Below are 13,677 nucleotides of genomic sequence, written 5' to 3'. Positions count from 1 at the left end.
GGGCTCTCTAAAAATAAAGAAATCAAGAGTTTGCAAGAATACTGAATAAACCTTTAAATAGGAATCCTGAATGTGCGACATCCCCAATTTATACAATTTAAATAGGATAATCTGAAATTCCCTTACATGTATTAGTAACGAGTTTGACAAAACAAGAAGTAGCTAAACATGGAAGTGTTCTTAAAGCAGTCGGCTAATCCACGTTCTTCCAAAAAACTTTATTAGACAAGTCATCCAAGTGAGCCATCATGTGGAACTAGGATTAGCATTTTGCATTTGGCGACGAAGTTCTGCCAGGAAATCCTGCTGTGACACACAAGAGGAAGAAGCACTTATAGATGGCTGCATAACCTGAAAAGGAGAATGTAATGACAAGGTAAGGGAAAGTGATTACCTGCTGAGGAGGTCTAAACTGCTGCTGAGTCCATGCTGACGCACCACTCGAATACATGACTGGCTTGTCTGAAATGGTAAAGTAGCACGAAAATTAAAAGGCAGGCTTCATGCCATGCTTAAGAGCTCTTATGCAGCACAAAATTTATTATTGCTTGTATTTACCAAAGCCGTCCATGGTAGATGCTTCAAAATAATATGCATATTAATTACACGAGCAGGATTTTTGGCTACTTCGGTTTATATCACAGAAGAAATTATCAGAACGAGAGAAAGGCTATTCAGTCAAATAAACTTGTCCACTTGCCAGCTTATGAAGAAGTTAAGAATATTAGTTTTTCTTCCCTTTAAATTTGTAGTTAAGTACAAATACAATTATAAGCAATCAGTCCGAATAATTTCATATATACAATGTGACCTCGATTTAATACACTAAGATCTTCTTCGACATACAGAACAAGTTCGAGTTTCATAGTCATCAAATACTGTAAACAAAGTGGCAAGTGTTCATAAATGGGAAAAAGAAAATAATCTTTGATGGTTGGGCACTAACCAGATGAGTCTTTGGAATTATTGTAGGATTGCATTGCAGCTGCCCAACCTGAAAACGTAAATTTATGGCCAACAATAAAAACAGGCAATGTTAACCACGGAAATGGACAAAACATAATGAGCTTGTAAGTAAATGAACAAACTCCAGCCTCACCCACCCATCCCTTTCTCTTTGCAATCCAATAAACTTAATGTGTTGTGCAAAGCTGAATAGTTAAAATGCCGAGGACAATAAAACCTCTAATGAAACAAAAAGGCATGTAACCATGTAGACAGAATTAAATGGAAAAGATATATTCATAATAAGCAAAACAAAGTAGGAGAATGTTGACTTCATTCTATGACTTCATTACCATGTTCCTATTGCTCCAAGATGGATGATGATTGTGTGTGTGTAAAAAATTTTACTTGTTACTTGTCATGTCATGGACTTTTTAATTTTGAATTTTTTTTTTATGATTACATGATATACATATCTGCTCAGTAAAGGAAATTAGGTAACACAGTAGTACAATAGTAATAATGATAACATGACAAAAATGGTTCTCAACAAGGTAAGAAATTTTATGACAGAGAGAATGCCTTAAACGGTATAAAGGTAATAACTGATCCGAGGACTATTGTATACAAGGGTCTGAATTCTCTTCTAATGACACTTCCTGGTTTTTGACAGACCTAAAGGCTCTGCCGACTCAGTTTTCTTACACAATATCCTCCTGACTCCCTTTATCACCTCCTTTTACATTCTTTCCTAGTTCTGTTGGCCTAGCTGTTACTACCAACCTTGCACTTAGTTATTCACTAACTGCTCCTGACTATAATTGCTCAACCTCCTTTTATTGAGGATGAGTCTGAAACGAATCAATGAAACACAAACTAGCAGTTCTTCTGGACTCCAACAGGAATAGGTGAGCATAAGCCATATTAGATAAAACTAAAAGTGGGCCTCAGGCACCCAATACACCAACAAGCTCATTGATACCATAATGATCCACATGCCCAAAAAATCTGCAGATTTCAAACCTATGGTTACTAATTTTTGAAAGTGATCGTTATTTGCCATTTCCACAGAGGAACAAACAGTAATGTTTCTAGAGAGCTTATAAGGAAATCTAGAAAACATCAGAGTGAAAGAATATTCAATTTCTCAATATATGCAAGTTCTTCAAGAAAAGTTTGGGATACACTTACGATCATTAAGAAGCTGGGAAGCTGCACTGCAACCACACCCTTCTAAAGCTATGAATCTTGAATGGTGATTTTCGTTAATAAGATTACTGCTACCAGCATCTCCATGATCTGGAATGTGAACACTTCTTGAAGAAGCGACTTGATTCTTTTCTAACTCAGCCCCGATACTGTTTGTCCGATCAAGACGATCTACATAGGTTAATTAAAACCAAACATCTAGAAATTAGAAACAAACAAACTAAAATGGGGACTAACAGAAAATTTGCCAAAAGCTTTTGTTATTACTCAGTGTGAATTATGCAAACGAGATTAGTGGTGTGTTATTAAGGAAAGTTACTGAAACAAGTATTCTATTTTTCTTTCCTTAATTTTAGTTCTTGTCACTGTAAACAGTAAGTACCATAATTGAGAACAGAGCACTGATATTAAAAAAGTAAAGAAGTTCGGTAGCATATATCTTTTGCAAGCCATATAAGATTTGCAAACCAGATGGGTAAGGGTAACTCACAGTTATTCTCATGTGATATTTCTTTCGAATTTTCTTCCATAATACAATGCCTGAAGGCTAAGGTCAACACTGGTTTCATTAGTCTGTTGTCATTGGTCCGTTGTCAACAGGGCTGGATCTGAGGGGAGGGTGATTCAATTTATATTTGGCCTTTTAAAAATTCCTTTCTAGCCTTTAGAGTTTTCATGATTTTTCATGACAATATTTTGATATACAGAACAAGATCATTAGGGTTTGAATTTATTTCATAAAGACTACAAAAGTAAGATATATTAACAAAGAGTTTAAAAGGAGTGAACAAGTCTTAAGCCTGCTCTTTTTCTTTGTATAAACCCATAACTTCATGCATATGTAGGGCGAGCAAAGCTAAGTTCATTGTATTGCCTTGTCTTACTTATATTTGGTTCCTCACCCTGCAGTTTGTCCCAATTTCAAATGTTCAACCTTGTTGTTCGAACTTTGTCAAATTTTCTCCTGAGATTCATTCCATCACCATATAACCAACCTATGCCATTTTTTATATATTCTTTTCACAGAATGACGATGTGTGAGGGGTGAGGACTGCATGTATGTGTGAAAGAAGGGTAAAAAAAAGTCATTTTTATTTTTGACTTTCCTCAAAATGACAAGTTTTATGTTACACTTTCATGTGTTAAAGATGGATATGTTACGAAATAAAGTTGACACTACAGTATCGTGTTTGAAATCAGGAAAAATCCCAAACTAGAAATACTGGATTTAATTTTTTACCTCCCATTCTATCGAGAAAAGACAAACACTGTAGGGCAGTAATTGAGCCATGACAAATGAAATTTGCAACCAAACATGACTTGTGCGACTAATTAGGAAGGGATCGACTTCAAAAGTAAAATAAGCACACACATTACTACTCATTAGGCGAAAAGGGACTGCACTTATTTGACATTACTAAATACCCATTTGGAATGACAGTGATAAATAATACAAGGCATGTGATTGAGACATCTAGATAGAAATAAAAGGATCAATTGATTGGAAGAAAGATTGGAGTGAACTGACCAGATGATTTGCGCCTGTTGGCAGAACGGTTCCTGCAAAAGAAAGAATGGGAAATATTAGGAATTGAAAAGTGAAGTGGGTAAGGTAATTCAAGCAATAATATGATAATAGAAAATACCTCTGGTTGGGAGGAGCATAGCGCTTGACGACTGGAGCGGATTCCGTCGCCGGAACAGCCTGAATATTCTCCAGCATCTTTCTCTAACTGCTTCTACTACTTCCTCGTCTTCTGCGGAAGACAGAGAAAAAGAGAAAGAGAAGAGTTTAATTAGAATTCAAAGAGGAGAAAAAGCACATATATATCATTACTAATTCATAATTAAGATGTGATGGATCGGGTATTCGGGTCACTTAATCTCAGTCGTCTATCCACACTGCTCCTGTATTTCAAAAACATCAAAACCTTCTAACTGTTTTTTTATGTTATCACCTCATTTAAAGGAAATCAAATTTAATAAGGTTGTTAAGCTGTTTTAAGTTGACTCTTACATTTTCGATGTTAGTATAAGTAAAATATTTGTAATGTAAATAGAAATTAAAAAAAATTGTATATTTTTTCTTTATCAATATAACCGATATTATTTATTTATTTTCTACGTATAATATTATAAATTATATTTTCATCTTTTCAATTTAATTTATAATCTATAACATTAATAAAATAATAAATTATATTTATTTATGTATGTAGATTGATATTATTATTATTTAAATTTAATTTTTTTTTTGAAGTAAAGTAATTATTTTATCATTTTATCTGTACCTAGATTTAGAAATATACTATAAATAATTTCAAATATTGTGAAAAGTCGAAAATATAACATGTAAATTTGCTTAATTGTTTTGTAAATAAATTTTAAAAAATAAAATTTATTTTTTATTAAACTAATATATATATATATATATATATATATTAAACTAATAATAATTAAAATTTAACATAGATATTTCATTTTTTAACACCAATTTATGTTATGCGGTGATAAATAAGACTAATGACAATTAATTATTATAAATATTTGAAAAAAATTAGAAAAAAAGAAGTTTTTTTTATCATACCTAATAATTAGGGATATAAGGGTGTGTTCACTTCAGGGTGACACACTGTTTAAGCTGGTTATGGAACAATTGATTTTAAAAAAAACGCGTTCACTTATGTTGAATGGCGAGCGATGATTTGCGGTTGATTGCGAGATTAACACACTGTTCATTTACCCGCAAATCTGCGAAGATTTGAAGGTATGATTCAAGCTTTGTCTAAAATGTCCTTGTTTCATTTTAAATATTTCTCGGTTGCCCTCACCACTTGCACCAGTTTTTACTGTGTATTCACGAGCCTTCAACAGTTGAGATCCTTGACGTTCTGTGCTTGATTCAGGCATGCCATGGAATAGTGAAGATTTGTTTTGTTGATTCTATATGGTTATTGCTGTTATATTTGCAGTGTGGTAGATGAAGAACCGTGGAAGACGAAGAAAGGAGATGGTCGGCTGCGAGCTCACGATGACGAAGAAGACGAAGAAGAATCAAATTGTATCCGATTATGGAAGCTGTATCCGGTTACACCAAACCATGAAAAAACACCAAGTTTTGTATCCGGTTACCATACACTTGTATCCGGATACACTTTTTCTTATTCACAAAATGCAGTATCTGGCGTGTTTTAAAGAATGTTTTATAATTTGTTTTATAATTATTGTTTGTTTGTGAAAATAACAATGTTTTAAGAATGTTTTATAATTTGTTTGTTTATAATTATTGTTTGTTTAAGAATGTTTTATAATTTGTTATTTAAATATTTTTAAAATTATATTTAATAATTATTCTAAATTTTTAACTCTTAATAAACATTTTTACAATTAAATATAACATTAATAAATATCATTTTATATTACTTTAATACCTAGGGACATTTTGGTAATCTTCAAATTTTACCAATTAAACAAATTTTTTTAAACTGTCACATCAATCAAATCCTACACTAATTCTCACAAAATTCACTCTCAAACTCACTCTCAATTACTTTCAAATCCACTCAACTAAACAAAAAAAATCACTCTCAAATCCCCTTAAATCCACTCAATCACTCTCCCCCAATCAGTCTCCCCATCACCCCAACTAAACACACCTAGAGATAATAAGGGAAAGGTGAAAATGAGTTTTATTATCCCATACCTATTTTTTAATAAAAAATTAATCATTATCCTTAAATGGTTTAACTTTTTATTTTATTCTCGTCCTCTTGAAAAATACATATATATTCATGTCTATATTGATATCCATTTCAATATCAAATAATTGTTTTTTTATAATTATGTTATAGGTATTTTTTCAAATTAAATAATTTTTATTATAAATAATTATTTTAGTTTAAAAGATAGAAAAAAAAAACACATAAGTAAAGAAACAACTGAATATAAAAAAGATAGTTAGTTAAAGACAAAATTAGTAAAATAATTATCTAAGTTTAAAAAATAGAAAATAATAGTATAGATTATCATTTGAGAGTAGTGTCGATTATTTAATAAAAAATGAATTGCATATTTAATTATATATTTTTGTTTAAATAAAGAGTAAAGGATTGAAAATTGAAAATTTAACTGTTTCATTGTGGGAGAGTGAAAAGAGAAGAGAAAGGAAACCTAGCGGGGAAGAGAGGGATGGAGGAAGGAGAAGATGGAAGCGAGAAGCAGAAGCAGAACGCAAGCGCCACTCGACTATCTCTGAAATCAGATTCTCCGTTCAACAATTATCATTTATGGAAACAAAAGGTCAGCTTTTCCTGATTCCCTTTTTCAAGTTTCATTCCAAACACGGCTTAAGCGAGAGATGTTGGGTGCGATTGGCAGTTCAGAGAGAATTGCTACAAACGGGTGCGAGAGAACCGAACACGCTTACTCTGGAAATTCAGATGCAATGAACAGCAACAGGATGACACTCTGAAGTGTGCATTGGAGGATATTGTATCCGATGAATTCCACAAAATGAAACGCAGGGATGAGGTGTTATGGGAGTATGAAGGTCCTCCTCTCACCACTTGCCCGGATCAATACGAAGAAATACTCTTAGAAATGCAAAGGATCTTTTATGAAGACCTCAAATCCCAACCACAAGGTAAGCAACTCGCTCCCAATTATATGCACATCATATCCAATAATGTGTCATCTCCCCTGCTACGTAATATTGTGTTCGTGGATGTATATATGCATCTGCATTGGTGAGCATGTGTGAATGATTGTGCCTGATGAGTAGACGAGAAAGAAGACAGTGGTGGAAAAGGAGCACCTATTTTGCTATTCAAATTGCGTTAATTGCACCTGATTTTAACATAACATGGTCATGTTACCTCTCTCCCTGCAGAATTAGAAAGCGATGTTGAAATTTGGGAACACGAAGTGGATGAGTACCTATCTCGTGCGGTTTATGAGCATATGCAGCTTAATGAAGACGAGGTACAGGATTTTAAACATGACAGTTTCCCTAGTTATCTTCTAATTAGATATTAGCATCTCTCAATAACAAAACTCTTAGATTTTGATTCTGCATCTATACCTTTCTTCAGTCTCTGATACCCAAACATGTTAGGTTTGCTGCCAATATCTGCATCTGTATCTGTAACATAAACCAAATTTTGAGTATCCTATGGCCATTTCTGTGCACTGGCTTCTCAGATCACATCATAATCAGTGTCATTTCCACGTTGTCGCTGAGTACAGAATCTGTGCTATGTTTTCAGAAAAAAATTGTACTTATTTGTAGTGTTTTCTTACTATTTTCGAAGCAATCTTAAATTTCTTTTCCTTTAATTGGAATGAAGTCTCTGATTTGATTATTAAAATTGGTAATAGGCATATGGGAAAGAGATTTGGTGTCCCATTTGTAAGGAAGGAGAGCTTAAAGATAGTTACAATCTTATATATTGTACTCGTTGTGAACTTCAACTAAACAAAGCCAGTGAGGTACTTATATTTGCTACTTCAGTGCTATGATTTCTATTATTTTTCTGGCCATGAAATAGAACATCAAAGATTCTGTAAGTTTACTGAGATTCCATAGCTCCCTTGTTAAGTATACTAGTCATTTAGAAAGCTCAATGATTTTTCTTTTTATTTTAAATTGTTAACAAGATATAAAGAGGAATTTAATAACCTCTAAACACTGGCTAATAGTAAATGTAGGTAATAAAAGCATAACAATAGCAAGTTCCTTCATTTGTTTGATGTAACATCCAAGCAAGAGGCATGTCACAGTCTAACAGCTCATCTTTTGCAGAGGAGAATCGTTTGTTTACTGTGAGAGTTGAGTCTATTCAGCCGTGATAAAATATTGAGATATTTGAGGATACTTGGTCGTTGGGATTTTGGAAGAAGTATAAATTTTGTAATCGTCTCAGTTTTTCTTTATTGAATATATGAATGATAGTCGTATCTGCATGATAATATAGGTTATAAGCCAAACTACAGCTGCTCTTTATTCAGACACTTAACATTAACCTTTTTCTTTTGAGATCCAGCTTACTTTGGACTTTTTGCGAGATCGGCTGGCTGAAGTCCACACGGAGCATCTTGACAGAGGCTGCAGATTGAAACCCAAATTTTGTATGAAGACAAAATTTAATTTAACTGCATTGTACATTTCATGTGAAGGTTGTGATACATTAGAGGTTGTGATATAAGTATCAGAGGCTGAAAATATATCAGAATTTTCTTTATCTTTCATCTTGTTTGATTTCTAATGTGCATAGGCAAGGGTATTGCGCTAGTTGAGAAAAAAAAATAAAATGCTGAGCGTAGAACTTGAAAATACACAAAATGAAAGTATCTGCATTAAATATTTGTAAAAATAAAAACAACCGAACACTGTTTACCTTAAAAAATTGTTCCGGTCGACATAAAATGCTCTGCACTGCTTGTGGCCTTTCTGAAAAACCCTCTGAATAATACAACAGCTTATTATTTTCAAAATTGCTGCCATTTATCAGAAAAATAAGCAAAGTTGTCCGAAGTTTGTAATAAACATTCAACCTAGTGAATATTGTAGCACATGCACGTTTTCAGGGACCTGAATGAGTATTTATAAAACTTGGAAAATTTTGGGTGAATTTTATAGAGGCACTCGAGACTTACAAGAACACGTCAACTATACTCGCTCTCAAACGGCGAATAAAGAAAGAAACCTTGCTAGTCAAACCAGTGTATCTGGGCTCCTGCTAATAATTGTCGCAAGAGAAATGAATACAGTTTTAATGAATAACTTATGCAAATATGGAAAAATATTCATTAACAGTCCACCCCTGTAGGCAACAGATAAATGTTGATCGTCCTATCTGTCTGCTTCTTTAATAATACGAACATCTTGCTCAAGTTTATCCATCCATTTAGAAAACAAGGTTCATCTATTATCTTCAATTTAACTAGTAACATAATTCTTTGCCTATTCCCACCCTGAAAGTATGTAGTCCACAAAGATGTATCCTGATATGTAATGCATAGCCAAAATACACGCCTAAAACAACATAAAACATGGCACCAGAATTAGGAGTTAAACAATGAATTCGAATGCTTACAAGCTTCAAATTCAAGTGACTTACAGCTCAAGATAATACACTGGGTAGATACAGGACTGGAAAATAATACAGATACAAACGAAAACAATTGCCATAACAATAATCTAAAGTGACCTACAAAATTCATTCTCTAAATTTTTCAACGAAACAAAATTTATCATTCAAATCTCTCTGAAAACTTTTTCAGCAGCGGCTATTGTCTTTTTAATGTCATCAGATGTATGTGCCAAGCTGGTGAAGCCAGCCTCAAACTGGGATGGTGCCAAATAGACACCTTCTGCCAGCATTCCCCAAAAGAACCTAGCAAATTTGGCAGTGTCACTCTTCTTGGCATCTGCAAAATTATACACAGGTCCTTCTGTGAAGAAAAAACCAAACATCCCACTTATATGCCCACCACATATTGCATGGCCTGCCCTCTTCCCAGCTTCAATTATGCCCTGAATAAGCTCACCTGTGACTTTGTCCAAGTACTCGTAAGTTCCTGGCTCCTTAATACGCTGCAGGGTATGTATGCCTGCAGTCATGGCCAAAGGGTTCCCACTCAAGGTCCCAGCCTGGTACATTGGGCCAGCTGGTGCCACCATCTCCATGATATCCCTCCTCCCACCATAAGCGCCCACGGGCAAACCTCCACCAATAATCTTTCCAAGAGTTGTTAAATCAGGAGTTATACCAAAATACTCTTGAGCACCTCCATATGACAATCGAAATCCGGTCATAACTTCATCAAACACAAGAAGGGTATTGTTCTCTTTGGTGATTTTGCGCAAGAAATTAAGAAATTCAGGTGTAGGAACAATGAAACCAGCGTTTCCAACAACAGGTTCCAGGAAAACAGCGGCAATTTCTCCTTTGTTATTCTCAAAGAGCTTCTCAACGGCCAAGATGTCATTGTAGGGGGCTGTAAGGGTCTCATACGTGGCAGCTTTGGGGACACCAGGGGAATCAGGAAGTCCTAAGGTGGCAACTCCACTGCCAGCCTTAACAAGAAAAGGATCTGCATGGCCATGATAACACCCCTCAAACTTGATGATCTTCTCTTGTCCTGTATAAGCACGTGCAAGACGGAGCGCACCCATACAAGCTTCCGTGCCTGAATTGACAAACCGAACCATTTCAATGCTAGGGACGGCATCGATAACCAGCTCAGCCAAAGTGTTTTCCAACAAACAGGGTGCACCAAAGCTGGTTCCTTTTTTCATGGTTTCACCCAGAGCTGCAAGCACCTGTCAATGTGATTCCAAGTTCCAACATACACGAAGTTTAATTTTCATTCAGCCAAGGTAACGAGCTTTACTGTCAATAAAAAAAATGATCTAATGGAAAAAACGTTTGAACACGTTTGAACTGACAGTGCATTCAATTAAATCCTTCAATATAACCCAATTCCTTTTTTTTTTCTTACGGTGTTTTAAGAGTCTCATTCTGAGTGTATTTAACACAAGTAATATATTATAAACGAATGAATGGAAAACGGGAAGGTTGGTTCTTACCTGATCATCAGCGTGTCCAATAATGGCAGGACCCCAAGAACCGACGTAGTCAATGTATTCATTTCCATCGATGTCCCACATGCGAGACCCTTTAACTGAATCAATCACAATTGGTTGACCACCTACCGATTTGAAGGCACGGACTGGGGAGTTCACACCTCCAGGCAACAGCTCCTAACATGAAAATCAAAATCGAAATCAAAATTAAATAAAATCATTGAGTATGATTCCAATTGCAGAAGAAGAGGTGTCGTACCTTGGCAGCAGCGAAAGCCTCCTCGGACTTGGTAAGAGTGAGTTTGTTGTCGACCTTGTGGTCAATGGAGACGGCCATAACGAGCGAAGGAGAAGTTGTTCTGCGTGTTAGTGCGGGAGAGGAAAGAGGCATCCCTAGGGTTAGCCTCGCTCCAGTGATAGCCGAAACAGCCATTAGAGAAGAATGGGAAGTTGATGAGATCAGATATGCCACTCAGAGATAAGACTTTTCTCAGATTAACAGCAAAACCTTACCCTCTGGCCACAAGATACCACATTCTCCTCTCACTCTTTATATATATATATATATATATATATATATATATATATATATATATATATATATAAATTATATTTTCTTAAATTGATAAAATATTATAAGATTGTTTAAATATTAAAGTTACCCTTTCCCAAACAAAAACTACAAGTAGAAGCTAAGCTCCTATGTCAAAAAACAGCAAAGGTGAAAACCATATTTGTTTATAAAAAGGAAATTCTATGGATTACCTTTTAGAGTATTTTGACGATAAAAAAAAAAACAGAGTTTATTGAAATATGAATAGAGCATTTAAATGATCTTATTCTTTTTAATAATATTATCTTGTCTAATTATATTAAGGGATAAAACAATATAAACTCGTGGTGTTTAAACTATGTTTTTAGAAAAAGTAATAGGATGGTTAAGAAAATGGTCACACTGAATATTTTCACAATCTTTTAATGTATAATTTCTTAATTACACGAGTTGCATATCTACAACTAAAACTCATAAAATAAATTTATTAATAATTTCTTATTATACGTAAATTATCTTTTAATAGAATGTATATATCGATCCTATGCAATTAACCTAACAGAAGACAAATTTCTATCCCACAAGCTATTCTGTCCAACAGATACTTATAATTCAGATCTCTTATATTTTCTCCCTTAACCATTTGCATGTATTAGATTGCTTTCTTATAATTGAAGACACCCTGACAAAATAAGGACAAAAGAAGTCATTTGTGAACCACACATTACATAAAAAATATTGAAGAAAACATTTTGGCAAATTCTTCCTGCACTCTAATGAATATTAGTTTGTTTCTAATCTTTTTTAGATTATATAATTTAAAAGTCAAAAGTAATTTTCAAATTTGTGAATTTGGAAATTTGGAAATTATTTTTTTCTTAACTCTCTCCAACTTAATTTTTTTTCAAACTTTCATGTTATAATATTTCAAAGTTTTTTCTTAAAAAAAAATCCTGTAGAAAAAATAAATAAAAAATACAGATATATTGCAAGAATTTGCCAAGCATACCCTGTTTGCCCAAGACAGGCCACAAGCGTTGCAAAGTGAGGCTGGCCCAGATGGCCCTCGCCGCATCATAGGGGTGCATTTTGAGCTAATGCCACAGTTACAGCATCTATAAAACACAACAATAAATTTTAGATAAATTGAAAACTTTTGAGAGGTATTTGGCCACTTTACGAAACATTGTTCTTTCTTAAAAAGACATTTGATATATAAATGGCGATGGAACTTTTGAAGCTGTGGATAGTATCAATAATAAGAATTCAAATGAAACTAAAAACAGCAGAAATTGAAAACAGTATGAAGGGTAGAAAACTCACAATATCTCGGAGTGAATGACATCTTGCTCTGACTCATGGATTTTGGATAAAATAAACTGGCTCTTACTACGATGTACCCTAAGCAGAGTAATTAGTTAATGTGGAAAGGCATATGAATAAGACGAACAGAGAAGAAATATGAATATTCAAAATTCAGAATTCTGATGGATCTCATATGATCTAACCTTAGAGTAGCTTCTTGGCGTGTCTTGTATCTTATTTTATTAGCAAAACATCGTCGTTTTCTCTTTTGACGGAACCTACTCAACGAGGCTGCTCGGTGCGCTTCACTACCGTATTCACATTCGCATTCCATTTCTGCTGCGACCTAAAAGGAACAAAAAATGCTATTACATTGAAATTAAAACCTCAGTAACTAATTAATCAATTGTATCACCACTCGGTTTTGATTTTGGATTTGAGGCGGTGTCTCCACACACTGTGATATCTGCTCAAGACATGAAAAATTGTCATTTTATAAGTAGTTATGATAGAAAAAAAAAGAGAGAGGAAAGAACGTAACAGAAGGATCCTCCAGAACGCTATGAGTATAAGCAGCTTCTAGTTCAAGGAAACTGAACCAGAGATGGTCCTCTTGAGATATCAAACCAAAATGAGACGAAGCAGCAACATTCTCATCACCCATGTTAATGCACTTTCACACTCTCACTCTCAATGTAATATCTCACATGTGTATATATATATATATATATATATATATATATATATATATATATATATATATATATATATATATATATGTGTGTGTGTGTGTACATAGATAGATACAAGTAATTTAAAATAAACCCTTCTTACTCAACCACTCTTTTTTTTCAGCTCATGTATTTCACAAACTACTCGCTACATTTTTATTATGACTCTAACTATGATTTTTTTTCCCTCATTATTCTTCATACGATGTTTAAATTTTATATCACACTTTTCCCCTTCTTGTATCTGTCTGTAGAAATTTTTATACGTATTTATTATGTAAAGATAGCTTCTCTTTATAATATTAGTACTTTTGTTAATCCCTTCTGTATAATAATATTAATATATA

General features: G+C 33.9%; 4 protein-coding genes across 8 annotated transcripts; 1 reads left to right on the top strand and 3 right to left on the bottom strand.

Annotated features, from left to right (window-relative positions):
• Positions 1-29: 29 nt before the first annotated feature.
• LOC106762049 lies at positions 30-3,963 on the bottom strand. 2 transcript variants are annotated; one of them, XM_022781106.1, is made up of 6 exons: positions 3,801-3,963; positions 3,683-3,714; positions 2,137-2,325; positions 947-994; positions 395-462; positions 30-303 (listed from the first exon to the last, which is right to left on the bottom strand). In XM_022781106.1, the coding sequence occupies exons 1-6, from the start codon at positions 3,875-3,877 to the stop codon at positions 247-249; spliced, it is 471 nt and encodes a 156-aa protein (XP_022636827.1). In that variant the 5' UTR covers positions 3,878-3,963; the 3' UTR covers positions 30-246. The 2 variants fall into 2 exon arrangements, with proteins under 2 accessions (XP_022636827.1, XP_014501220.1); XM_014645734.2 differs by having other exon boundaries at positions 30-306; positions 3,801-3,962.
• A 2,315-nt stretch (positions 3,964-6,278) lies between these two features.
• On the top strand, positions 6,279-8,398 carry LOC106761205 (RPA-interacting protein A). 4 transcript variants are annotated; one of them, XR_001375671.2, is made up of 6 exons: positions 6,279-6,453; positions 6,532-6,796; positions 7,043-7,134; positions 7,531-7,641; positions 7,955-8,051; positions 8,196-8,316. XR_001375671.2 is itself a non-coding variant. In XM_014644731.2 (5 exons), the coding sequence occupies exons 1-5, from the start codon at positions 6,343-6,345 to the stop codon at positions 8,355-8,357; spliced, it is 741 nt and encodes a 246-aa protein (XP_014500217.1). In that variant the 5' UTR covers positions 6,279-6,342; the 3' UTR covers positions 8,358-8,398. The 4 variants fall into 4 exon arrangements, 3 of the variants coding, with proteins under 3 accessions (XP_014500217.1, XP_022636825.1, XP_014500218.1); XM_014644731.2 differs by lacking the exon at positions 7,955-8,051 and having other exon boundaries at positions 8,196-8,398; XM_022781104.1 differs by lacking the exon at positions 8,196-8,316 and having other exon boundaries at positions 7,955-8,189.
• A 754-nt stretch (positions 8,399-9,152) lies between these two features.
• LOC106762660 (glutamate-1-semialdehyde 2,1-aminomutase, chloroplastic) lies at positions 9,153-11,174 on the bottom strand. The gene is made up of 3 exons (XM_014646680.2): positions 11,001-11,174; positions 10,745-10,918; positions 9,153-10,477 (listed from the first exon to the last, which is right to left on the bottom strand). Exons 1-3 carry the CDS (start codon positions 11,172-11,174, stop codon positions 9,410-9,412), a joined length of 1,416 nt encoding a protein of 471 aa, XP_014502166.1. The 3' UTR covers positions 9,153-9,409.
• A 522-nt stretch (positions 11,175-11,696) lies between these two features.
• On the bottom strand, positions 11,697-13,273 carry LOC106760511 (GATA transcription factor 25). The gene is made up of 6 exons (XM_014643937.2): positions 13,141-13,273; positions 13,015-13,065; positions 12,803-12,945; positions 12,618-12,695; positions 12,304-12,409; positions 11,697-11,976 (listed from the first exon to the last, which is right to left on the bottom strand). Exons 1-6 carry the CDS (start codon positions 13,261-13,263, stop codon positions 11,947-11,949), a joined length of 531 nt encoding a protein of 176 aa, XP_014499423.1. The 5' UTR covers positions 13,264-13,273; the 3' UTR covers positions 11,697-11,946.
• Between the last annotated feature and the right edge of the window lie 404 nt (positions 13,274-13,677).

Source organism: Vigna radiata, chromosome 5 (assembly GCF_000741045.1).
Source record: "Vigna radiata var. radiata cultivar VC1973A chromosome 5, Vradiata_ver6, whole genome shotgun sequence".
Lineage (NCBI taxonomy): Eukaryota > Viridiplantae > Streptophyta > Magnoliopsida > Fabales > Fabaceae > Vigna > Vigna radiata.
The sequence above is the reverse complement of the archived record's forward strand: the minus strand, read 5'-3'. Positions and strand labels throughout refer to the sequence as shown.

Bases quoted from the DNA above. Each gene is read 5' to 3' on its own strand.
- LOC106762660 (XM_014646680.2), bottom strand. From the start codon at position 11,174: ATGGCTGTTTCGGCTATCACTGGAGCGAGGCTAACCCTAGGGATGCCT. The intron at 10,919-11,000 runs GTACGACACCTC...TTTTCATGTTAG, and splicing joins AGGCTTTCGCTGCTGCCAAG to GAGCTGTTGCCTGGAGGTGT. The intron at 10,478-10,744 runs GTAAGAACCAAC...TCACATTGACAG, and splicing joins TTGGACACGCTGATGATCAG to GTGCTTGCAGCTCTGGGTGA.
- LOC106762049 (XM_014645734.2), bottom strand. From the start codon at position 3,877: ATGCTGGAGAATATTCAGGCTGTTCCGGCGACGGAATCCGCTCCAGTC. The intron at 995-2,136 runs GTAAGTGTATCC...TTACGTTTTCAG, and splicing joins TTCCCAGCTTCTTAATGATC to GTTGGGCAGCTGCAATGCAA. The intron at 463-946 runs GTTAGTGCCCAA...TTACCATTTCAG, and splicing joins TAATTCCAAAGACTCATCTG to ACAAGCCAGTCATGTATTCG.
- LOC106761205 (XM_014644731.2), top strand. From the start codon at position 6,343: ATGGAGGAAGGAGAAGATGGAAGCGAGAAGCAGAAGCAGAACGCAAGC. The intron at 6,454-6,531 runs GTCAGCTTTTCC...TGCGATTGGCAG, and splicing joins ATCATTTATGGAAACAAAAG to TTCAGAGAGAATTGCTACAA. The intron at 7,135-7,530 runs GTACAGGATTTT...AATTGGTAATAG, and splicing joins TGCAGCTTAATGAAGACGAG to GCATATGGGAAAGAGATTTG.
- LOC106760511 (XM_014643937.2), bottom strand. From the start codon at position 13,263: ATGGGTGATGAGAATGTTGCTGCTTCGTCTCATTTTGGTTTGATATCT. The intron at 13,066-13,140 runs GTTACGTTCTTT...TGTCTTGAGCAG, and splicing joins GCGTTCTGGAGGATCCTTCT to ATATCACAGTGTGTGGAGAC. The intron at 12,946-13,014 runs GTGATACAATTG...TGTTCCTTTTAG, and splicing joins TCCAAAATCAAAACCGAGTG to GTCGCAGCAGAAATGGAATG.